Source organism: Pristiophorus japonicus, chromosome 3, assembly GCF_044704955.1.
Source record: "Pristiophorus japonicus isolate sPriJap1 chromosome 3, sPriJap1.hap1, whole genome shotgun sequence".
Classification (NCBI taxonomy): domain Eukaryota; kingdom Metazoa; phylum Chordata; class Chondrichthyes; family Pristiophoridae; genus Pristiophorus; species Pristiophorus japonicus.
This window is the reverse complement of record NC_091979.1, coordinates 223,708,028-223,731,366: the sequence shown is the minus strand read 5'-3', so window position 1 is coordinate 223,731,366 and position 23,339 is coordinate 223,708,028. Positions and strand designations below refer to the sequence as shown.

Below are 23,339 nucleotides of genomic sequence, written 5' to 3'. Positions count from 1 at the left end.
TTGGAAGAGCAGTGGTGTGGAGTTAACTCAGCAGAGGCCTGGCATGGATTGGGCCTTTCTTGCTCTGTGCTTATAAGGCTCAGGGCTGTATGGGGCCGGTTTTAGTTAACCTGCTCTAACTACCGATTTCACTTCCAGGTCTCCAGATCTTCGAGGTGCAGCTGTTATTGCGGAGCGGAATGATCAACATCTGGACCGAAGTCAAAGATCAGGACACGGTGAGGCCGATCATCTGGTGGGTGGGGTCAGAGACGTGATCAGTTCGTAATGGTAATGGTAATGGAGGGCACCAGATCTAATCATCTTTCCCTATCCTTCTCGGTCTCTCTCTGTCTCTGTCTCACTCTCTGTGTCTCACTCTCTGTGTCTCACTCTCTGTGTCTCACTCTCAATCTCTCTCTCAATCTCTCTCTCAATCTCACTATCTCTCAATCTCGACCTCATTCTCACTCTCCCTATGTCTTTCACTCTCTCTCTCTCTCTCCCTCACTCTTTCTCTCTCTGTGCCTCTCTCTCACTCTGGCACCCCCTCTCTTTCTCGTTCTCTCGCTCTCTCTCTCTGTCTCACTCGTTCACTCTCTCGCTCTCTCTCACTCTGTTTCTCCCTTTGTCGCTCTCTGTTTCTCTCTCTCTCATTCTGTCTCACTCTCTCCATCACTCTCTCTCCATCACTCTCTCTCCATCACTCTCCGTCTCTCTCTCTCTCTCTCCGTCTCTCTCTCTCTCCGTCTCTCTCTCTCCGTCTCTCTCTCTCTCTCTCTCTCTCCGTCTCTCTCTCTCTCTCTCTCCGTTTCTCTCTCTCTCTCTCCGTCTCTCTCTCTCTCTCTCTCTCACGCTGTCTCTTGCACTCTGTATGTCTCTCTCTACATCTCTCTCTCTCTCTCTCTCTCCGTTTCTCTCTCTCTCCGTTTCTCTCTCTCTCTCTCTCCGTCTCTCTCTCTCTCTCTCTCTCTCTCTCTCACGCTGTCTCTTGCACTTTGTATGTCTCTCTCTACATCTCTCTCTCTCTCTCTCTCTCTGTCTTAATCTCTCCCTGTCTGTCTCTCTTGAATCTCTCTCTTTCTCGCTCTGTCTTTGTCTCTTCCTCACTCTCCCGATGTCTCTCTCTCTCTCTCTCTCTCTCTTTTTCTCTGTCTCTCACTCTCTCTGCCTCTCTCCATCTCTCTCTGACTCTCTCTTTCCCTCTCTCACTCTCGCTCTGTCTCTCTCTCTCTCTTTGTCTCCCTCGCGCTCTCGCTCTGTCTTGCTCCCTCGCGCTCTCGCTCTGTCTTGCTCCCTCGCGCTCTCGCTCTGTCTTGCTCCCTCGCGCTCTCGCTCTGTCTTGCTCCCTCGCGCTCTCGCTCTGTCTTGCGCTCTCGCTCTGTCTTGCGCGCTCGCTCTGTCTTGCTCCCTCGCGCTCGCTCTGTCTTGCTCCCTCGCGCTCTCGCTCTGTCTTGCTCCCTCGCGCTCTCGCTCTGTCTTGCTCCCTCGCACTCGCTGTCTGTCTTGCTCCCTCGCGCTCGCTCTGTCTTGCTCCCTCGCGCTCTCGCTCTGTCTTGCTCCCTCGCGCTCTCGCTCTGTCTTGCTCCCTCGCGCTCTCGCTCTGTCTTGCTCCCTCGCGCTCGCTCTGTCTTGCTCCCTCGCGCTCTCGCTCTGTCTTGCTCCCTCGCGCTCTCGCTCTGTCTTGCTCCCTCGCGCTCGCTCTGTCTTGCTCCCTCGCGCTCGCTGTCTGTCTTGCTCCCTCGCGCTCGCTCTGTCTTGCTCCCTCGCGCTCGCTCTGTCTTGCTCCCTCGCGCTCGCTCTGTCTTGCTCCCTCGCGCTCGCTGTCTGTCTTGCTCCCTCGCGCTCGCTCTGTCTTGCTCCCTCGCGCTCTCGCTCTGTCTTGCTCCCTCGCGCTCTCGCTCTGTCTTGCTCCCTCGCGCTCTCGCTCTGTCTTGCTCCCTCGCGCTCTCGCTCTGTCTTGCTCTCTCGCGCTCTCGCTCTGTCTTGCTCTCTCGCGCTCGCTGTCTGTCTCTCGCGCCGTCTCTACATCTCTTTCTGTCTCGCTCGCTCGCTCTCTGTCTCGCTCATCCTGTCTCTGTGTCTCTCTCTCTCTCTCTCTCTCTCTCTCTCTCTCACACACCCTGTCTCGCGCTCTTTCTCTCACTTTGTCTCTCTCTCTCACTCGGTCTCTCATTCTGTGTCTCTTCCCCTCACTGTCTCTTGCACTCTCGCTGTCTCTCTCGCACTCTGTCTCTACATCTCCCTTTCTCTCCACATTTTCTCTTTCTCTTTTGCTCTTTCTCTTTCTCTCTCTCTCTCGCTCTCGACCTCGCTCTCTCCGTCTCTGTATCTCACACTCTCCGTCTCTGTCTCTCACACTCTCTCCGTTCTCTGTCTCTCTCACTCTCTCCGTTCTCTGTCTCTCTCACTCTCTCCGTTCTCTGTCTCTCTCATTCTCTCCGTTCTCTGTCTCTCTCACTCTCTCCGTTCTCTGTCTCTCTCACTCTCTCCGTTCTCTGTCTCTCTCTCAGGTTGTGGTTCACAAGGTGAGTTCCTCCAAGAGGACGCAGTTGGAGAGGTCGGCGAGAGACAGTTGCAGTATTGAGCTGGTGCTGGAGGCGGTGCTGGGATTTACCCGGGTTTTCCGTGTGCTGGTTGAGGCCAACAAGGTACGGAGTGCAGAGAGGGATGACCCCGCTAACAGTGGGGAAAAAGTAGGGGACACACAGTCAGGGTAATGTCGAGGGAGCGGTACACTGTATCTATCTAACCCATGCCAATGTTCAGTTATTGGTGCTGGCGAGGTTGAGTAGATTGTTGGGTGGAAAATCTGATGATCTTTTCTTTCTCTGCAGCCGATGGTTGGACACAACATGTTACTCGACCTGATGTATATTCACGACAAGTTTTACAGACCACTCCCAGGTACTGGGGAACCCCTCCTCAAATACACCTCAAAACTTAGTCCATCCTCTCGATCTGCCTCTCTCTCTCTCCCTCTCTGTCTCTCTCTCTCTTGGTCTCCCTCTCAGTCTCTCACTGTCCCTCTCTCGGTCTCTCTCTCTCTCGGTCTCTATCTCTCTCAGTCTCTCCCTTTTTCTCTCTGTCTCTCTCTCTCTCCCTCTCTGTCTCTCTCTCTCTCCCTCTCTGTCTCTCTCTCTCCCTCTCTGTCTCTCTCTCTTCCTCTCTGTCTCTCTCTCGGTCTCTCGGTCGCTCTCTCTCTCGGTCGCTCTCTCTCTCTCGGTCGCTCTCTCTCTCTCTCGGTCTCTCTCTCGGTCGCGCTCTCTCTCTCTCTCTCGGTCGCTCTCTCTCTCTCTCTCTCTCTCGGTCGCTCTCTCTCTCTCTCTCTCTCTCTCTCTCTCTCTCTCTGTCGCTCTCTCTCTCTCTCTCTCTCTCTCGGTCGCTCTGGCTCACTCTCTGTCTCCCTCTTTATCTCTTTCTCTCTCTGTCTCGCGCTCTCTGTCTCTTGTTCCCTCTGTCTCGCGCTCCCTGCCTGACTTTCGCGCTCCCTCCCGCTCTGTCCCTCCCGCTCTCCCTCCCGCTCTGTCCCTCTCGCTCTCCCTCCCGCTCTGTCCCTCTCGCGCTCCCTCCCGCTCTGTCCCTCTCGCGCTCCCTCCCGCTCTGTCCCTCTCGCGCTCCCTCCCGCTCTGTCCCTCTCGCGCTCCCTCCCGCTCTGTCCCTCTCGCGCTCCCTCCCGCTCTGTCCCTCTCGCGCTCCCTCCCGCTCTGTCCCTCTCGCGCTCCCTCCCGCTCTGTCCCTCTCGCGCTCCCTCCCGCTCTGTCCCTCTCGCGCTCCCTCCCGCTCTGTCCCTCTCGCGCTCCCTCCCGCTCTGTCCCTCTCGCGCTCCCTCCCGCTCTGTCCCTCTCGCGCTCCCTCCCGCTCTGTCCCTCTCGCGCTCCCTCCCGCTCTGTCCCTCTCGCGCTCCCTCCCGCTCTGTCCCTCTCGCGCTCCCTCCCGCTCTGTCCCTCTCGCGCTCCCTCCCGCTCTGTCCCTCTCGCGCTCCCTCCCGCTCTGTCCCTCTCGCGCTCCCTCCCGCTCTGTCCCTCTCGCGCTCCCTCCCGCTCTGTCCCTCTCGCGCTCCCTCCCGCTCTGTCCCTCTCGCGCTCCCTCCCGCTCTGTCCCTCTCGCGCTCCCTCCCGCTCTGTCCCTCTCGCGCTCCCTCCCGCTCTGTCCCTCTCGCGCTCCCTCCCGCTCTGTCCCTCTCGCGCTCCCTCCCGCTCTGTCCCTCTCGCGCTCCCTCCCGCTCTGTCCCTCTCGCGCTCCCTCCCGCTCTGTCTCGCTCTGTCCCTCTCGAGCTCCCTCCCGCGCTGTCCCTCTCGTGCTCCCTCCCGCTCTGTCCCTCTCGCGCTCCCTCCCGCTCTGTCCCTCTCGCGCTCCCTCCCGCTCTGTCCCTCTCGCGCTCCCTCCCGCTCTGTCCCTCTCGCGCTCCCTCCCGCTCTGTCCCTCTCGCGCTCCCTCCCGCTCTGTCCCTCTCGCGCTCCCTCCCGCTCTGTCCCTCTCGCGCTCCCTCCCGCTCTGTCCCTCTCGCGCTCCCTCCCGCTCTGTCCCTCTCGCGCTCCCTCCCGCTCTGTCCCTCTCGCGCTCCCTCCCGCTCTGTCCCTCTCGAGCTCCCTCCCGCTCTGTCTCGCTCTGTCCCTCTCGAGCTCCCTCCCGCTCTGTCTCGCTCTGTCCCTCTCGCGCTCCCTCCCGCTCTGTCTCCCTCCCGCTCTGTCTCGCTCTGTCCCTCTCGAGCTCCCTCCCGCTCTGTCTCGCTCTGTCCCTCTCGAGCTCCCTCCCGCTCTGTCTCGCTCTGTCCCTCTCGCGCTCCCTCCCGCTCTGTCCCTCTCGCGCTCCCTCCCGCTCTGTCTCGCTCTGTCCCTCTCGCGCTCCCTCCCGCTCTGTCCCTCTCGCGCTCCCTCCCGCTCTGTCCCTCTCGCGCTCTTCCCGCTCCGTCTCGCTCTGCCCCTCCCGCTCTGCCCCTCTCGCGCTCCCTCCCGCTCCGTCCCTCTCGCGCTCCCTCCCGCTCTGTCCATCTCGCGCTCCCTCCCACTCTGTCCCTCTCGCTCTCTGTGTCTGGCTCTGTCTCGCTCTCGCGCTCGCTCTCTGTCTCGTGCTCTCTGTCTCGTGCTCTCTGTCTCGTGCTCTCTGTCTCGCTTGCGCTCTGTCTCGCGCTCTCGCGCTCTGTCTCGCGCACTCGCGCTCTCTGTCTCGCTCTCTCGCGCTCTGTCTCGCGCTATGTCTCGCTCTGTCCCTCTCGCGCTCCCTCCCGCTCCGTCTCGCTCTGTCCCTCCCGCTCTGCCCCTCTCGCGCTCCCTCCCGCTCCGTCCATCTCGCGCTCCCTCCCACTCTGTCCCTCTCGCTCTCTGTGTCTGGCTCTGTCTCGCTCTCGCGCTCGTGCTCTCTGTCTCGTGCTCTCTGTCTCGTGCTCTCTGTCTCGTGCTCTCTGTCTCGTGCTCTCTGTCTCGTGCTCTCTGTCTCGTGCTCTCTGTCTCGTGCTCTCTGTCTCGTGCTCTCTGTCTCGTGCTCTCTGTCTCGTGCTCTCTGTCTCGTGCTCTCTGTCTCGTGCTCTCTGTCTCGTGCTCTCTGTCTCGTGCTCTCTGTCTCGTGCTCTCTGTCTCGTGCTCTCTGTCTCGCTCTCGCGCTCTCTCGCTCTCGCTCTCGCTCTCGCGCTCTCTGTCTCGCTCTCGCGCTCTCTGTCTCGCTCTCGCGCTCTCTGTCTCGCGCTCTCTGTCTCGCTCTCGCGCTCTCTGTCTCGCTCTCGCGCGCTCTGTCTCGACTCGCGCGCTCTCTGCCTCGCTCTCGCGCTCTCTGTCTCGACTCGCGCGCTCTCTGTCTCGACTCGCGCGCTCTCTGTCTCGGCTCGCGCTCTCTCTGTCTCGCTCGCGCGCTCTCTGTCTCGCTCGCGCTCTCTGTCTCGATCGCGCTCTCTGTCTCGATCGCGCTCTCTGTCGCTCTCGCGCTCTCTGTCTCGCGCTCTCTGTCTCGCGCTCTTTGTCTCGCGCTCTCTGTCTCGCGCTCTCTGTCTCGCTCTCGCGCTCTCTGTCTCGCTCTCGCGCTCTCTGTCTCGCTCTCGCGCTCTCTGTCTCGCGCTCTCTGTCTCGCGCTCTCTGTCTCGCGCTCTCTGTCTCGTGCTCTCGCGCGCTCTCTGTCTCGCTCTCGCACTCTCTGTCTCGCGCTCTCTGTCTCGCTCTCGCGCTCTCTGTCCCGCTCTCTGTCTCGCTCTCGCGCGCTCTGTCTCGCTCTCGCGCGCTCTGTCTCGCTCTCGCGCGCTCTGTCTCGCTCTCGCGCGCTCTGTCTCGCTCTCGCGCGCTCTGTCTCGCTCTCGCGCTCTCTGTCTCGCTCTCGCGCGCTCTGTCTCGACTCGCGCGCTCTCTGCCTCGCTCTCGCGCTCTCTGTCTCGCGCTCTCTGTCTCGCGCTCTCTGTCTCGCGCTCTCTGTCTCGCGCTCTCACGCGCTCTCTGTCTCGCTCTCGCGCTCTCTGTCTCGCTCTCGCGCTCTCTGTCTCGCGCTCTCTGTCTCGCTCTCGCGCTCTCTGTCTCGCGCTCTCTGTCTCGCGCTCTCTGTCTCGCGCTCTCGCGCTCTCTGTCTCGCTCTCGCGCTCTCTGTCTCGCGCTCTCTGTCTCGCTCTCGCGCTCTCTGTCCCGCTCTCTGTCTCGCTCTCGCGCGCTCTGTCTCGCTCTCGCGCGCTCTGTCTCGCTCTCGCGCTCTCTGTCTCGCTCTCGCGCTCGCGCTCTCTGTCTCTCTCTCTGTCTCGCTCTCGCGCTCTCTTGTCTCGCTCTCTGTCTCGCTCTCGTGATCTCTGTCTCGCTCTCGTGATCTCTGTCTCGCTCTCGCGCTCTCTGTCTCGCTCTCGCGCTCTCTGTCTCGCTCTCGCGCTCGCGCTCTCTGTCTCTCTCGCACTCTCTCTCGCGCTCTCTGTCTCGCTCTCGCTCTCGATCTCGCGCTCTCTCTCTCGCTCTCGATCTCGCGCTCTCTGTCTCGCTCTCGATCTCGCACTCTCTGTCTCGCTCTCGCGCTCTCTGTCTCTCTCTCGCTCTCGCGCTCTCTGTCTCGCTCTCGATCTCGCGCTCTCTGTCTCGCTCTCGCTCTCGCGCTCTCTGTCTCGCTCTCGCTCTCGGTCTCGCGCTCTCTGTCTCGCTCTCGCTCTCGCGCTCTCTGTCTCTCTCTCGCTCTCTGTCTCTCTCTCGCTCTCGCGCTCTCTGTCTCGCTCTCGCTCTCGCGCTCTCTGTCTCGCTCTCGCTCTCGCTCTCGCGCTCTCTGTCTCGCTCTCGCTCTCGATCTCGATCTCGCTCTCGCTCTCTGTCTCGCTCTCGCTCTCGCGCTCTCTGTCTCGCTCTCGATCTCGCTCTGTCTCGCTCTCGCTCTCGCGATCTCTGTCTCGCTCTCGCGCTCTCTCTCGCTCTCGCTCTCGCGCTCTCTGTCTCGCTCTCGCGCTCTCTGTCTCGCTCTCGCTCTCGCGCTCTCTGTCTCGCTCTCGCTCTCGCGCTCTCTGTCTCGCTCTCACGATCTCTGTCTCGCTCTCGCGCTCTCTATCTCGCTCTCGCGCTCTCTGTCTCGCTCTCGCTCTCGCTCTCGCTCTCGCTCTCGCTCTCGCTCTCGCTCTCTGTCTCGCTCTCGCTCTCGCGCTCTCTGTCTCGCTCTCGCTCTCGCGCTCTCTGTCTCGCTCTCGCTCTCGCACTCTCTGTCTCTCTCGCGCTCTCTGTCTCGCTCTCGCTCTCGCGCTCTCTGTCTCGCTCTCGCTCTCGCGCTCTCTGTCTCGCTCTCGCTCTCGCGCTCTCTGTCTCGCTCTCGATCTCGCGATCTCTGTCTCGCTCTCGCGCTCTCTGTCTCTGTCTCTCTCGCGCTCTCTGTCTCGCTCTCGCTCTCGCTCTCGCTCTCTCTGTCTCGCTCGCGCTCACTGTCTCGCTCTCGCGCTCGCGCTCTCTGTCTCGCGCTCGCTCTCGCGCTCTCTGTCTCGCTCTCGCTCTCGCGCTCTCTGTCTCGCTCTCGCGCTCTCTGTCTCGCTCTCGCTCTCGCGCTCTCTGTCTCGCTCTCGCTCGCGCTCTCTGTCTCGCTCTCGCTCTCGCGCTCTCTGTCTCGCTCTCGCTCTCGCGCTCTCTGTCTCGCTCTCGCTCTCGCGCTCTCTGTCTCGGCTCGCGCTCTCTCTGTCTCGCTCGCGCGCTCTCTGTCTCGCTCGCGCTCTCTGTCTCGATCGCGCTCTCTGTCTCGATCGCGCTCTCTGTCTCGATCGCGCTCTCTGTCGCTCTCGCGCTCTCTGTCTCGCGCTCTTTGTCTCGCGCTCTTTGTCTCGCGCTCTCTGTCTCGCTCTCGCGCTCTCTGTCTCGCTCTCGCGCTCTCTGTCTCGCTCTCGCGCTCTCTGTCTCGCGCTCTCTGTCTCGCGCTCTCTGTCTCGCGCTCTCTGTCTCGCGCTCTCTGTCTCGCGCTCTCTGTCTCGCGCTCTCTGTCTCGTGCTCTCGCGCGCTCTCTGTCTCGCTCTCGCGCTCTCTGTCTCGCGCTCTCTGTCTCGCTCTCGCGCTCTCTGTCCCGCTCTCTGTCTCGCTCTCGCGCGCTCTGTCTCGCTCTCGCGCGCTCTGTCTCGCTCTCGCGCTCTCTGTCTCGCTCTCGCGCTCGCGCTCTCTGTCTCTCTCTCTGTCTCGCTCTCGTGATCTCTGTCTCGCTCTCGTGATCTCTGTCTCGCTCTCGTGATCTCTGTCTCGCTCTCGCGCTCTCTGTCTCGCTCTCGCGCTCTCTGTCTCGCTCTCGCGCTCGCGCTCTCTGTCTCTCTCGCACTCTCTCTCGCGCTCTCTGTCTCTCTCGCACTCTCTCTCGCGCTCTCTGTCTCGCTCTCGCTCTCGATCTCGCGCTCTCTCTCTCGCTCTCGATCTCGCGCTCTCTGTCTCGCTCTCGATCTCGCACTCTCTGTCTCGCTCTCGCGCTCTCTGTCTCTCTCTCGCTCTCGCGCTCTCTGTCTCGCTCTCGATCTCGCGCTCTCTGTCTCGCTCTCGCTCTCGCGCTCTCTGTCTCGCTCTCGCTCTCGGTCTCGCGCTCTCTGTCTCGCTCTCGCTCTCGCTCTCTGTCTCGCTCTCGCTCTCGCGCTCTCTGTCTCGCTCTCGATCTCGCTCTCGCTCTCTGTCTCGCTCTCGCTCTCGCGATCTCTGTCTCGCTCTCGCGCTCTCTCTCTCTCTCGCTCTCGATCTCGCTCTCGCTCTCGCTCTCTGTCTCGCTCTCGCTCTCGCGCTCTCTGTCTCGCTCTCGCTCTCGCGCTCTCTGTCTCGCTCTCGCTCTCGCGCTCTCTGTCTCGCTCTCGCTCTCGCGCTCTCTGTCTCGCTCTCGCTCTCGCGCTCTCTGTCTCGCTCTCGCGCTCTCTGTCTCGCTCTCGCTCTCGCGCTCTCTGTCTCGCTCTCGCTCTCGCGCTCTCTGTCTCGCTCTCACGATCTCTGTCTCGCTCTCGCGCTCTCTGTCTCGCTCTCGCGCTCTCTGTCTCGCTCTCGCTCTCGCTCTCGCTCTCTGTCTCGCTCTCGCTCTCGCGCTCTCTGTCTCGCTCTCGCTCTCGCTCTCGCGCTCTCTGTCTCGCTCTCGCTCTCGCGCTCTCTGTCTCGCTCTCGCTCTCGCGCTCTCTGTCTCGCTCTCGCTCTCGCGCTCTCTGTCTCTCTCGCGCTCTCTGTCTCGCTCTCGCGCTCTGTCTCGCTCTCGCTCTCGCGCTCTCTGTCTCGCTCTCGCTCTCGCGCTCTCTGTCTCGCTCTCGATCTCGCGATCTCTGTCTCGCTCTCGCGCTCTCTGTCTCTCTGTCTCTCTCGCGCTCTCTGTCTCGCTCTCGCTCTCGCTCTCGCTCTCTCTGTCTCGCTCGCGCTCTCTGTCTCGCGCTCGCTCTCGCGCTCTCTGTCTCGCTCTCGCTCTCGCGCTCTCTGTCTCGCTCTCGCTCGCGCTCTCTGTCTCGCTCTCGCTCTCGCGCTCTCTGTCTCGCTCTCGCTCGCGCTCTCTGTCTCGCTCTCGCTCTCGCGCTCTCTGTCTCGCTCTCGCTCTCGCGCTCTCTGTCTCGCTCTCGCTCTCGCGCTCTCTGTCTCGCTCTCGCTCTCGCGCTCTCTGTCTCGCTCTCGCTCTCGCGCTCTCTGTCTCGCTCTCGCTCTCGCGCTCTCTGTCTCGCTCTCGCTCTCGCGCTCTCTGTCTCGCTCTCGCTCTCGCGCTCTCTGTCTCGCTCTCGCTCTCGCGCTCTCTGTCTCGCTCTCGCTCTCGCGCTCTCTGTCTCGCTCTCGCTCTCGCGCTCTCTGTCTCGCTCTCGCTCTCGCGCTCTCTGTCTCGCTCTCGCTCTCGCGCTCTCTGTCTCGCTCTCGCTCTCGCGCTCTCTGTCTCGCTCTCGCTCTCGCGCTCTCTGTCTCGCTCTCGCGCTCTGTCTCGCTCTCGCGCTCTGTCTCGCTCTCTCTCTCGCTCTCGCGCTCTCTCGCGCTCTCTGTCTCGCTCTCGCTCTCGCGCTCTCTGTCTCGCTCTCGCTCTCGCGCTCTCTGTCTCTCTCTCGCTCTCGCGCTCTCTGTCTCGCTCTCGCTCTCGCGCTCTCTGTCTCGCTCTCGCGCTCTCTGTCTCTCTCTCGCTCTCGCGCTCTCTGTCTCGCTCTCGCGCTCTCTGTCTCGCTCTCTGTCTCGCTCTCGCTTTCGCGCTCTCTGTCTCGCTCTCGCTCTCGCTCTCGCTCTCTGTCTCGCTCTCTGTCTCGCTCTCTGTCTCGCTCTCTGTCTCGCTCTCTGTCTCGCTCGCGCTCTCTGTCTCGCTCGCGCTCTCTGTCTCGCTCGCGCTCTCTGTCTCGCTCGCGCTCTCTGTCTCGCTCGCGCTCTCTGTCTCGCTCGCGCTCTCGCTCTCGATCTCGCGCTCTCGCTCTCGATCTCGCGCTCTCTGTCTCGCTCTCGCTCTCGCTCTCGCGCTCTCGCTCTCGCGCTCTCTGTCTCGCTCTTGCGCTCTCTGTCGCGCTCTCGCGCTCTCTGTCGCGCTCTCGCTCTCGCTCTCGCGCTCTCGATCTCGCGCTCTCTGTCTCGCTCTCGCTCTCGATCTCGCGCTCTCTGTCTCGATCTCGCGCTCTCTGTCTCGCTCTCGCGCTCTCTGTCTCGCTCTCGCGCTCTCTGTCTCGCGCTCGCGCTCTCTGTCTCGCGCTGGCGCTCTCTGTCCCGCGCTGGCGCTGGCGCTCTCTGTCCCGCGCTGGCGCTCTCTGTCTCGCGCTCTCTGTCTCGCGCTCGCGCCCTCTGTCCCGCGCTCGCGCTCTCTGTCTCGCGCGCTCGCTCTCTGTCTTGCGCTCGCTGTCTCCTCACTCACTCCCTCTCACTCTCTCACTCCCTCGCTCTCTCACTCCCTCGCTCTCTCACTCCCTCGCTCTCTCACTCCCTCGCTCTCTCACTCCCTCGCTCTCTCACTCCCTCGCTCTCTCACTCCCTCTCACTCTGTTTCCATCTCTCGCGCTCTCTCTCTGTCCCCCTCTCTTGCTCGCGCTCTAGCTCTCTCTTTCCCCCTCTCTCCCTTTCTCTGTCGCAATCTCTGTATGTCTCGCTCGCTCGCGCTCTCTCTCTCTCTCTCTCTCTCTTTCATTCTGTCTTTCTGTCTCTCTCACTCTGTCTCTGTTTCTCTCTCCCTGTCTGTCTGTCTGAATCTCTCGCTTTGTCTTTGTCTCTCACTCTCCCGATGTCACTCACTCTCTTTCCGTCTCTCCCTCTCTCTTTCCGTCTCTCCCTCTCTCCCTCTCTCCCTCTCTCTCTCTCTCTCTCTCTTTCTCTCTTTCTCTCTTTCTCTCTTTCTCTCTTTCTCTCTTTCTTTCTCTCTTTCTCTCTTTCTCTCTTTCTCTCTTTCTCTCTTTCTCTCTTTCTCTCTTTCTCTCCCTCTCTCCCTCTCTCTGTTTTGTTACTCTGTCTGCCTCGCTCTCACTCGGTCTGTCTCTCTCAATCTCTGTCTCTCTTTCTCCCTCTGTCTCACTCTCACTCTCTCTGTGTCTCCCTCTCTCTTCCTCTCTCTCTCTCTCTCCATCTCTCTCTCTCTCTCCATCTCTCTCTCTCTCTCCATCTCTCTCTCTCTCTCCATCTCTCTCTCTCTCTCCATCTCTCTCTCTCTCTCTCTCTCCATCTCTCTCTCTCTCTCCATCTCTCTCTCTCTCTCCATCTCTCTCACTCTCTCTCCATCTCTCTCTCTCTCTCTCCATCTCTCTCTCTCCATCTCTCTCTCTCTCTCTCTCCATCTCTCTCTCTCTCCATCTCTCTCTCTCTCTCTCTCTCTCTCTCTCTCTCTTTCTCCATCTCTCTCTCCCTTTCTCCATCTCTCTCTTTCTCCCTCTCTCTCTTTCTCCCCCTCTCTCGCCCTCTCGCCCTCACCCTCTCTCTCGCCCTCTCTGTCCCCCTCTCCCTCTCCCTCTCACATTCTGTCTGTTTGTCTCTGTTTCCCTCTCTCTGTCTCTCTCTTTTTCTCTTCCCATCTTTCATTATTCCCTTTCCCGCTCTTGTTTCATAAGTCTGTTATTTTATATTCTCTCTTGGGGCGAAATTGCCCTTTTTATAGATCCCCGGAGGCGCTAAGGGGGAAAGGGGGCGTCTCCGCCTCGCGGGTAATTGCCCCGGAGGTTTGGGGGTTGTTGACCCGGCAGCGTCCCCAGCGATGAGGTAATCGCCGTGCGCTCTCACCCCTCACTGCCCCAATCCACCCCATGGGTTGTGAAGCTGGTGGACATCCGCCGCTGGGGTGCCCCTTAAAAGGGAGGCCTTAGCCCCCTGGGCTGCCATTTTTATTTGTTGGCTAACTCTTGGGTTGACCCGACAATGGTGGCCCTCGCGTTGACCACATCACCATCGTGCACACTGGCCCTCCGCTTTGGGTCATCATCATCGAGTCGAGGATGACCCACTTCCATGCCAAAAAGTTCACAGGTGTTTCAAAGAAGGACCTAATATTCCAGGTCCCGAACTTAATCTTGAAAGGTGGAAGTTGCCTGTGCGTGGATTTTGGGTGCCGGGCTGCTGGCTGGCCCGGTCGATCGTGTCCCTGGTGACTAGTGGCGGCCTGCAGAGTGCATAGCGGCCTCCCCTTTAATGGAAGCTGGCCTGCTGCACGTAGCGCTAGACTAAGCGCCGTGGTGCTGCCCCAGGACCTGCCCCCACAGGAAGCGGAGTGCCAGGCACGGCGTTGCAATTTCTTTGAGAGGCGTACGGCCCAATTCCATACTGGGGGCAGGACTTCCGGGCTATGCTATCACAGTCCCAGCCTTGAAAGGTTACCGCCCCCAGTCGGGGCGAGGGGTTAATTTTGCCCCTCTTTCTCTTTGTCTCTCTCTCCTCTCCCTCTCTCCCTCTCTCCCTCTCTCTCTCTCACGCTCTCTCTGCCTTTCTCTTTGTCTCGCTCTCTCTCTGTGTCTCGCCCTCGCGCTCTCTCTGCCTTTCTCTTTGTCTGTGTCTCTCTCTCTCTCTCTCTCTCTCCCTCTCTGTCGCTTGAAATCACTCTCTGTCCTAACTGTGCCATTCCCATACATCTCCCTGAATCTCTCTCTCTGCTTTCCCCTCAGAGAGTTTTGTTGAGTTTAAGAGCAATGTTCACCAGCTCTTCCCCTCAGTGTTCGACACCAAGCACATCAGCAAGCGGACAAAACAGGTAAACAATTCACTCTACCCTAACCGGACACACACGTGTGAGAGAGAAGTTAGAGGGACCTCTTCAGATACGGGAGTGTGTGAACGAGGGGGATTAGATTGATCATCCCAGACACAAATGTGTGAGACAGTGACTCGAGGGACCTCCCCAGATACAGGAGTTAGAGGGTCCTCCCCATAACGGAGTTTGAGAAAGAGAGTTTAGAGGATCCTCCCCAGATACAGCAGAGTCACAGATGGGTTAGAGGGATCTCCTCAGATACAGGAATGTGAGAGAAGGGTTGGAGGGACTTCCTCAGATACAGTGGTTTGAGAGAGATGGGTTATAAGGAACTCCCCAGATACAGGAATGTGAGAGAGAAGGGTTGGAGGGACCTACCTAGATACGTGAGTTTTTGAGTCAGGAGTTAGAGGGACTTCCTCGGATATAGGAGTATGAGAGTAGCGTTAAAGGGACCTCCCAATATACAGGAGTGTGAAGGAGTCGTTAGAGGAACCTCCCCAGGCACAGGTGTGTGAGGGAGGGGTAAGAGGGACTCCCCAGATACAGGAGTGTTTGGGAGGGATTGGAGGAAATCCCAGATATAGGAAACATAGAAAATAGGTGCAGGAGTAGGTCATTCGGCCCTTCGAGCCTGCACCACCATTCGATATGATCATGGCTGATCATTCCTTCAGTACCCCATTCCTGCTTTCTCTCCATACCTCTTGATCCCTTTAGCCGTAAGGGCCATATCTAACTCCCTTTTGAACTGACCTCAACAACTTTCTGTGGTAGAGAATTCCACAGGTTCACACTTCTCTGAGTCCTAAATGGCATACCCCTTATCCTTAGACTGTGATCCCTGGTTCTAGACTTTCCCAACATCGGGAACATTCTACCCGCATCTAACCTATCAGAATTGTATATGTTTTTATGAGATCCCCTCTCATTCTTCTAAATTCCAGTGAATATAAGCCTAGTCGATCCAGTCTTTCTTCATATGTAAGTCCTGCATTCCGGGAATCAGTCTGGTGAACCTTCGCTGCACTCCCTCAATAGCAAGAATGTCCTTCCTCAGATTAGGAGACTAAAACTGTACACAATATTCAAGGTGTGGCCTCACCAAGACTCCCTGTACAACTGCAGTAAGACCTCCCTGCTCCTATATTCAAATCCCCTCGCTATGAAAGCCAACATACCATTTGCTTTCTTTACTGCCTGCTGTACCTGCATGCCAACTTTCAGTGACTGATGTACCATGACACCCAGGTCTCATTGCACCTCCCCTTTTCCTAATCTGTCACCATTCAGATAATCTGCCTTCCTGTTTTTGTCACCAAAGTGGATAGCCTCACATTTATCCACATTATACTGCATCTGCCATGCATTTGTCCATTCACCTAACCTGTCCAAGTCGCCCTGCAGCCTCCTAGCATCCTCCTCACAGCTCACACTACCACCCAGCTTAGTGTCATCTGCAAACTTGGAGATATTACATTCAACTCCTTCGTCTAAATCATTAATGTATATTGTAAATAGCTGCGGTCCCAGCATTGAACCTTGCGGTACACCACTAGTCACTGCCTGCCATTCTGAAAAGGACCCGTTTATTCCCATTCTTTGCTTCCTGTCTGCCAACCAGTTCTCTATCCACGTCAATACATTACCCCCAATACCATGTGCCTTAATTTTGCACACTAATCTCTTGTGTAGGACCTTGTCAAAAGCCTTTTTAAAGTCCAAATACAGCACATACACTGGTTCTCCCTTGTCCACTCTACTCGTTACATCAAGCATGATTTGTCAAGCATGATTTCCCTTTCATAAATCCATGCTGACTTGGACCAATCCTGTCACTGCTTTCCAAATGCACTGCTATTGGTGAGAGAGTTGTGTTAGAGGGATCTCCCCAGGTACAAGAGTGTGTGAGAGGGGTGTTAAAGGGACCTCCCCAGATACAGCAGTTTGAGAGAGAGGGGTTAGAGGACCTCCCCAAATACAGGAGTGAGAGAGAGAGGGGTTAGAGTGAGCTCCGCAGATAGAGGATTGCAAGAGAGGAGTTGGGCGGACCTCCCCAGATACAGGAGTGTGAGAGGAGTTAGAGGGACCTCCCCAGATACAGCAGTTTGAGCGAGCAGGGTTCGAGGGTCCTCCCAGATACAGGATGTTAAGAAAGAGGGATTAGAGTCCCTTCGCAAATGTAGGAGTGTGAGAGAGGGATTAGAGGGGCCACCCCAAATACAGGAGTAAGAGAGGGAGGTTAGAGTGACCTCCTCAGATACAGGAGTGTGAGAGAGTGGATATATAGACCTCCAGATAGAGCAGTGTCACAGATGGGTCAGATGGACCTCCCCAGATACAGGAGTTTGAGAGAGGGATTAGAGGGTGTTCCCCAGATAGAGGAGTTTTAGAGTCAGGGGTTAGAGGGAACTCCCCAGTTTTGGAGAGCGTGAGAGAGGCCTCAGAGTGAGCTCCGCAGATACAGGAATGTGAGAGAGGAGTTGGAGGGACCTACCCAGCTACAGGAGTTTTTGAGTCAGGGGTTAGAGGGACCACCTCGGATAGAGGAGTGAGAGAGTGTGTTAGAGGGACCTCCCCAGGTACAAGAGTGTATCAGACGGGTATTAGAGGCACCTCCCAATATACAGGAGTGTGAGGGAGTGGTTAGAGGGACTTCCCCAGATATAGAAGTGTGAAAGTCGTGTTAGTGGGAGCTCCACAGATACAGTAGTTTGAGAGAGAGAGAGGGGTTTTGAGGACCTCCCCAGATACTGAAATGTCAGAGACGGGTTAGAGGGATCTCCGCAGATACAAGAAATTGAGAGAGGAGGATTAGATTGATCTCCCCAGATGCAGGAGTCTGGGAGAGGGGTTCGAAGGGCTTCCCCAGATACAGGAATTTGAGAGAGAAGGGTTAGATTGATCTCCCCAGATACAGGAGTGTGTAAGAGGGTTTAGAGGGACCTAAGCAGATACAGGAATGTGAGAGAGGTGTTAGAGGGTCCTCCACAAATACAGTAGTGTGAGAGAGGGGTTAGAGGAACCTCCCCAGATACAGCAATGTGAGAGATGTGTTATAGGGACCTCCCCAGATACAGGATTGTGAGAGAGGGGTTAGAGGGACATCCCCAGATACAGAAGGTTGTGAGAAAGAGAGAGAGAGAGAGTTTAGAGGACCTCTCCAGATATAGGAGTGTGAGAGAAGGGTTACAGTGAGCTTCGCAGATACAGGAGTGTGAGACGGGCTATAGGGACCTCCACAGATACAGGAGTTTGAGAGAGATCGGTTGGAGGGATCTCACTAGATGCCAAAGTATGAGAGGAGTTAGAGGGACCTCCCCTGATACAAGAGTTTGAGAGAGTGGGGTTAGAGAGACCTCCCTCGATACAGGTGAGAGAGGGGTTAGACTGACCTCCCCAGATATAGGAGTGTGAGAGAGGGGTTGAAGGACCCCCCAGGGACAGAGGATATAGGGACCTTTCTAGTTACAGGTGTGTGAGAGTGTGTTTAGAGGACCTCGCCAGATACAGGCGTTTGAACGAGGTGTTATAGGGACCTCCCCAGATAAAGGAGTTTAGAGCGAGGGGTTCGAAGGATCTCGCCAGATACAGGAGTGCGTGAGAGGGATAGAGGGACCTCCCCAGGTACAGGTGAGTGAGAGAGGGGTTAGAAGGACCTCCCCAGATACAGAAATTTGAGAGAGATGGTTTAAAGTACGTCCCCAGATACAGGAGTGTGAGACTAGTGTTATAGGGACCTCCCCAGATACAGGAGTGTGAGACTGGTGTTATAGGGACCTCCCCAGATACAGGAGTGTGAGACAGGTGTTATGGGGACCTCCCCAGATACAGGAGTGCGTGAGAGGGGATAGGGTGACCTCCCCAGGGACAGGTGTGTGACAGGTGGGTTGTGGGATCTCCGCAGATACAGGAGTTTGAGAGAGCGGCATTAGAGGGACCTCCCCAGATACAGGAGTGAGAGAGAGGAGTTAGTGAGCTTCGCAAATACAGGACTGTGAGAGAGAGGGGTGAGAGTGACTTCCCCAGATACAGGAGTGAGAGAGAGAGCGAGATTAGATTGATCTCCCCAGATACAAGAGTGTGAGAGTGAAGTTAGAGGGACCCCTCCAGATATGGGAGTGTGTGAGAGAGTGGTTGGTGGGAACTCCCCAGATACATAGCAGCAGTAGCCAAGTTCATGGCACCATAGGTGGCTCTGCTGCACAGGAGGGCAGGAAAAAGAGTGGGAGAGCTATAGTGGTAGGGATTCTATTGTAAGGGGAATAGATAGGTGTTTCTGCGGCCGCAATCGAGATTCCAGGATGGTATGTTGCCTCCCTGGTGCAAGGGTCAAGGATGTCTCAGAGTGGCTGCAGGACATTTTGGAGGGGGAGGGTGAACAGCCAGTTGTTGTGGTGCATATAGGTACCAACGATATAGGTAAAAAACGGGATGAGATCCTACAAGCTGAATTTAGGGAGCTAGGAGTTAAATTAAAAAGCAGGATCTCAAAGGTAGTAATCTCATGATTGCTACCAGTGCCACGTGCTAGTCAGAGTAGGAATTGCAGAACAGCTAAGATGAATATGTGGCTTGAGGAATGGTGCAGGAGGGAGGGATTCAAATTCCTGGGACATTGGAACCTGTTCTGGGGGGTGTGGGACCAGTTAAAACCGGACGGTCTACATCTGGGCAGGACCGGAACCAATGTCCTAGGGGGAGTGTTTGCTCGTGCTGTTGGGGAGGGGTTAAACTAATATGGCCGGGGGATGGGAACCTATGCAGGGAGACAGAGGGAAGTAAAATGGGGCAGAAGCAAAAGATAGAAAGAAGAAAAGTAAAAGTGGAGGGCAGAGAAACCCAAGGCAAAAATCAAAAAGGGCCACATTAAAGCAAAAGTCTAAAGGGACAAAGTGTGTTAAAAAGACAAGCCTGAAGGCTCTGAGCCTCAATGCAAGGAATATTCATAATAAGGTGGACGAATTAACTGTGCAGGCAGCTATTAACGAATATGATATAATTGGGATTGCGGAGACATGGCTCCAGGGTGACCAAGGCTGGGAACTCAACATCCAGGGATATTCAATATTCAGGAAGGATAGACAGAAAGGAAAGGAGGTGGGGTAGCATTGCTAGTTAAAGAGGAAATTAACGCAATAGTAAGGAAGGACATTAGCTTGGGTGATGTGGAATCTGTATGGGTAGAGCTGCAGAATACCAAAGGGCAGAAAACGCTAGTGGGAGTTGTGTACAGACCAAACAGTAATAGTGAGGTCTGCATCAAACAAGAAATTAGAGATGCGTGCAATAAAGGTACAGCAGTTATCATGGGTGACTTTAATCTACATATACATTGGGCTAACCAAACTGGTAGCAATACGGTGCAGGAGAATTTCCTGGAGTGTATTAGGGATGGTTTTCTCGACCAATATGTCGAGGAACCAACTAGACGGCTGGCCATCCTAGACTGGGTTTTGTGTAATGAGAAAGGACTAATTAGCAATCTTGTTGTGCGAGGCCCCTTGGGGAAGAGTGACCATAATATGGTAGAATTCTTTATTAAGATCGAGAGTGACACAGTTAATTCAGGGACTAGGGTTCTGAACTTAAGGAAAGGTAACTTCGATGGTATGAGACATGAATTGGCTAGAATAGACTGGCAAATGATACTTAAAAGGGTTGATGGTGGATAAGCAAGGCAGACAGTTAAAGATCACATGGATGAACTTCAACAATTGTACATCCCTGTCTGGAGTAAAAATAAATCGGGGAAGGTGGCTCAACCGTGGGTAACAAGGGAAATTAAGGATAGTGTTAAATCCAAGGAAGTGGCATATAAATTGGCCAGAAAAAGCAGCAAACCTGAGGACTGGGAGAAATTTAGAATTCAGCAAAAGAGGACAAAGAGTTTAATTAGGAGGGGAAAAATAGAGTATGAGAGGAAGCTTGCTGGGAACATAAAAACTGACTGCAAAAACCTCTATAGATATGTGAAGAGAAAAAGATTAGTGAAGACAAATGTAGGTCCCTTGCAGTCAGAATCAGGTGAATTTATAATGGGGAACAAAGAAATGGCAGACCAATTGAACAAATACTTTGGTTCTGTCTTCACGAAGGAAGACACAAATAACCTTCTGGAAATACTAGGGGACCGAGGGTCTAGCGAGAAGGAGGAATTGAAGGAAATCCTTATTAGTCAGGAAATTGTGTTGGGGAAATTGATGGGATTGAAGACCGATAAATCCCCAAGGCCTGATAGTCTGCATCCCAGAGTACTTAAGGAAGTGGCCCAAGAAATAGTGAATGCATTGGTGATCATTTTCCAACAGTCTATCAACTCTGGATAAGTTCCTATCGACTGGAGGGTAGCTAATGTAACACCACTTTTTAAAATAGGAGGGAGAGAGAAAACGGGGAATCATAGACCGGTTAGCCTGACATCAGTAGTGGGGAAAATGTTGGAATCAATTATTAAAGGTGAAATAGCAGCGCATTTGGAAAGCAGTGACAGGATCGGTCCAAGTCAGGATGGATTTATGAAAGGGAAATCATGCTTGACAAATCTTCTAGAATTTTTTGAGGATGTAACTAGTAGAGTGGACAAGGGAGAACCAGTGGAAGTGGTGTATCTGACTTTCAAAAGGATTTTGACAAGGTCCCACACAAGAGATTGGTGTGCAAAATTAAAGCACATGGTATTGGGGGTAATGTATTGACGTGGATAGAGAACTGGTTGGCAGACAGGAAGCAAAGTGTCGGGATAAACAGGTCCTTTTCAGAATGGCAGGCAGTGACTAGTGGAGTGCCGCAGGGCTCAGTCACTGGGACCACAGCTATTTACAATATACATCAGTGATTTAGATGAAGGAATTGAGTGTAATATCTTCACGTTTGCAAATGACACCAAGCTGGGTGGCAGTGTCAGCTGTGAGAAGGATGCTGACGGGCTGCAGGGTGACTTGGACAGGTTAGGTGAGTGGGGAAATGCATGACAGATGCAGTATAATGTGGATAAATGTGAGGTTATCCACTTTGGTGGCTAAAACATGAAGCAGAATATTATCTGAATGGTGGCAGATTAGGAAATGGGGAGCTGCAACGAGACCTGGGTGTCATGGTACATCATTCATTGAAAGTTAGCATGCAGGTGCAGCAGGCAGTGAAGAAGGCAAATGGCATGTTGGCTTTCATAGCTAGGGGATTTGAGTATAGGAGCAGGGAGATCTTAGTGCAGTTGTACAGGGCCTTGGTGAGGCCTCACCTGGAACATTGTGTTCAGTTTTGGTCTCCTAATCTGAGGAAGGACGTTCTTGCTATTGAGGGAGTGCAGCGAAGGTTCACCAGACTGATTCCCGGGATGGCAAGACTGACATATGAGGAGAGACTGGATCGACTGGGTCTGTATTCACTAGAGTTTAGAAGAATGAGAGGGGATCTCATAGAAATATATAAAATTCTGATGGGACTTGACAGGTTAGATGCAGAAAGAATGTTCCCGATGCTGGGGAAGTCCAGAACCAGGGTCACGGTCTAAGGATAAGGGGTAAGCCATTTAGGACTGAGATGAGAAACTTCTTCACTCAGAGAGATGTTAACCTGTGGAATTCCCTGCCGCAGAGAGTTGTTGATGCCAGTTTGTTAGATATATTGAAGAGGGAGTTAGATATGGCCCTTACGGCTAAAGGGATCAAGGGGTATGGAGAGAGAGCAGGAAAGGGGTACTGAGGTGAATGATCAGCTATGATCTTATTGAATGGTGGTGCAGGCTCGAAGGGCTGAATGGCCTACTCCTGCATCTATTTTCTATGTTTCTATACAGGAGTGTGAGCGAGGGGTTAGAGGGACCTTCCCAGATACAGGTGTGTGAGAAAGGGGCTAGAGGGACCTCCACAGATACAGATGTGTGAGAGAGGGGTTAGAGGGACCTCCCCAGATACAGAAGTTTGAGAGAGAGGTGTTAGAGGGACCTGCCAGGTACAGAAGTTTGAGAGAGAGGTTTGGAGGACCTCCCCAGATACAGTAGTGTGAGGGAGGGGTTAGAGTGAGCTCCCCAGATACAGGAGTGTGAGAGAGGGTTATAGGGACCTCCCCCGATTCAGGTGTTTAGAGAAAGGGGTTAGAAGAACCTCCGCAGATACAGTGATTTGAAAGAGAGAGGGGTTAGTTAGACCTTCCCAGATACAGGAGTGTGAGAGAGTGGTTAGATGGACTTCACAGATACAGAAGTTCGAGAGAGAGAGGTTAGAGGGATCTCCCCAGATACAGGAGTATGACAGAAGTTAAAGGGACCTCCAGATACACCAGTGTCAGAAAGGGGCTAGAGGGACCTCCACAGATACAGGAGTTTGAGAGACAGGGGTTAGAGGGACCTCCCCAGCAACAGGACTGTGAATGAGAGGTTAGTGTGAGCTCCGCAGATACAAAAATGAGACGGTGGAGCTAGAGAAACCTCCACAGATACAGTGATTTGAAAGATAGAATGGTTAGAGGGACCTCCCCAGATACAGTGATTTGAAAGAGAGAGAGGTTAGAGGTACCCCCCCCCCCCAGATATAGGAGTGTGACAGAGAAGTTAGTGGAACCTCCAGATACAGCACTGTCAGACAGGGTTGGGCTAGAGAGACCTGCCTAGATACAGGAGTGTGAGGGAGGAGTTAGAGGGACCTCCCCAAATACAGGAGTGTGAGGAAGGGGTAGAGGGACATCCTCAGGTATAGATTTGTGAAAGAGGGGTTAAAGGGACCTTCCCAGATACAGGAGTGTGAGAGAGGAGTTGGAGCAACATCTCCAGAGGTCCTTCTAACCCCTGTCATGCACTCCTGTCCCTCGGGAAGTCCCTTCAACCCCTCTCTCAAACTTCTGTATCTGGAGATGTTGCTCTAACTCCTCTCTCACACTCCTTTATCTGGGGGGGTTCCTCTAGCCCCTCTCTGAGTTTGAGATCGGGGTTAGAGGATCTCCCGAGATACAGGAGTATGAAAGAGGGGTTAGAGGAACCTCCACAGATACAATGGTTTGAGGGAGAGGCGTTTGAGGGACCTCACCAGATACAGGAGTGTGAGAGGGTTTAGAGGGATTGCTCCAAATAAAGGAGTGAGAGAGAATGGGGTTAGAGGGACCTCCCCAGATTCAGGAGTGCGGGAATGGAGTTAGCGGGACCTCCCAAGATACAGGAGCATGAGAGAGGATTTAAAGGGATCTCCTCAGATATAGGAGTGAGAGAGAGGGGTTCGAGCACGACCGCAGATATAGGAATGTGAGAGAGAGGAGTTAGAAGGATCTCCCCAGATACAGATGATGATTTTTTGTTTTTTACAGGAACTTTTGCCCTTCCGAATTTCTAATCTGATTGCACTCCACGTTGCTCTGGAGAGGTAAGTGGACATCAGATTTCGAAATGTTGATGCGGGCAATGGTTCAAACACTGCGCTTTCACCCTCTGCAACCAAGGATCAAATCCAGGCACCGCGATATTGGGACATGTGACCATAAGTTTAGTCAAAGGCGGGGGGGGGTGGGGTTAAACAGGGCCTTAAAGGAGGAGGGAGAGGTTTAGATGGGAAATTCCAGAGATTGGGCCGTTGAAGGCACAGCCACCAAGGATGGAGCGATTACAATCGGGGTGCTCAAGCGGGCAGAATTGGAGGAGCGCAGTGATCTTGAGGGTTGTAGGGGCTGGGGAAGTTACAGAGATGGTGAGGGTTGTCGGGGCTGGGGAATTTACAGAGATGGAGAGGTTTGTAGGGCAGGAGGAGGTTATAGAGATAGTGAGAGTTGTCGCGCTGGAGGAGGTTATAGAGATGGATACAATTGTAGGGCTGGGGGAGGTTACA

At 55.4% G+C, this 23,339-nt stretch overlaps 2 protein-coding genes across 6 annotated transcripts in view; one reads left to right on the top strand and one right to left on the bottom strand.

Annotated features, from left to right (window-relative positions):
• The window catches only part of LOC139260128 (poly(A)-specific ribonuclease PNLDC1-like), a 166,785-nt gene that overhangs the window by 66,493 nt on the left and 76,953 nt on the right, over positions 1–23,339 (top strand). For all 5 annotated transcript variants that reach the window (XM_070876318.1, XM_070876319.1, XM_070876320.1 and 2 more), the window contains 5 exons: positions 139–218; positions 2,493–2,630; positions 2,817–2,886; positions 13,439–13,524; positions 22,825–22,880. In XM_070876318.1, coding sequence (XP_070732419.1) covers positions 139–218; positions 2,493–2,630; positions 2,817–2,886; positions 13,439–13,524; positions 22,825–22,880 — 430 coding nt within the window. The remainder of the gene's footprint in view (positions 1–138; positions 219–2,492; positions 2,631–2,816; positions 2,887–13,438; positions 13,525–22,824; positions 22,881–23,339) is intronic.
• Positions 9,577–12,051, bottom strand: LOC139260422 (putative uncharacterized protein DDB_G0271982; the record flags this gene model as incomplete). Its single annotated transcript, XM_070876987.1, has 4 exons — positions 9,577–9,620; positions 9,808–9,838; positions 10,417–10,473; positions 11,944–12,051. Coding segments are annotated over 4 exons (240 nt in total), but the record flags the coding sequence as incomplete, so codon positions are not given.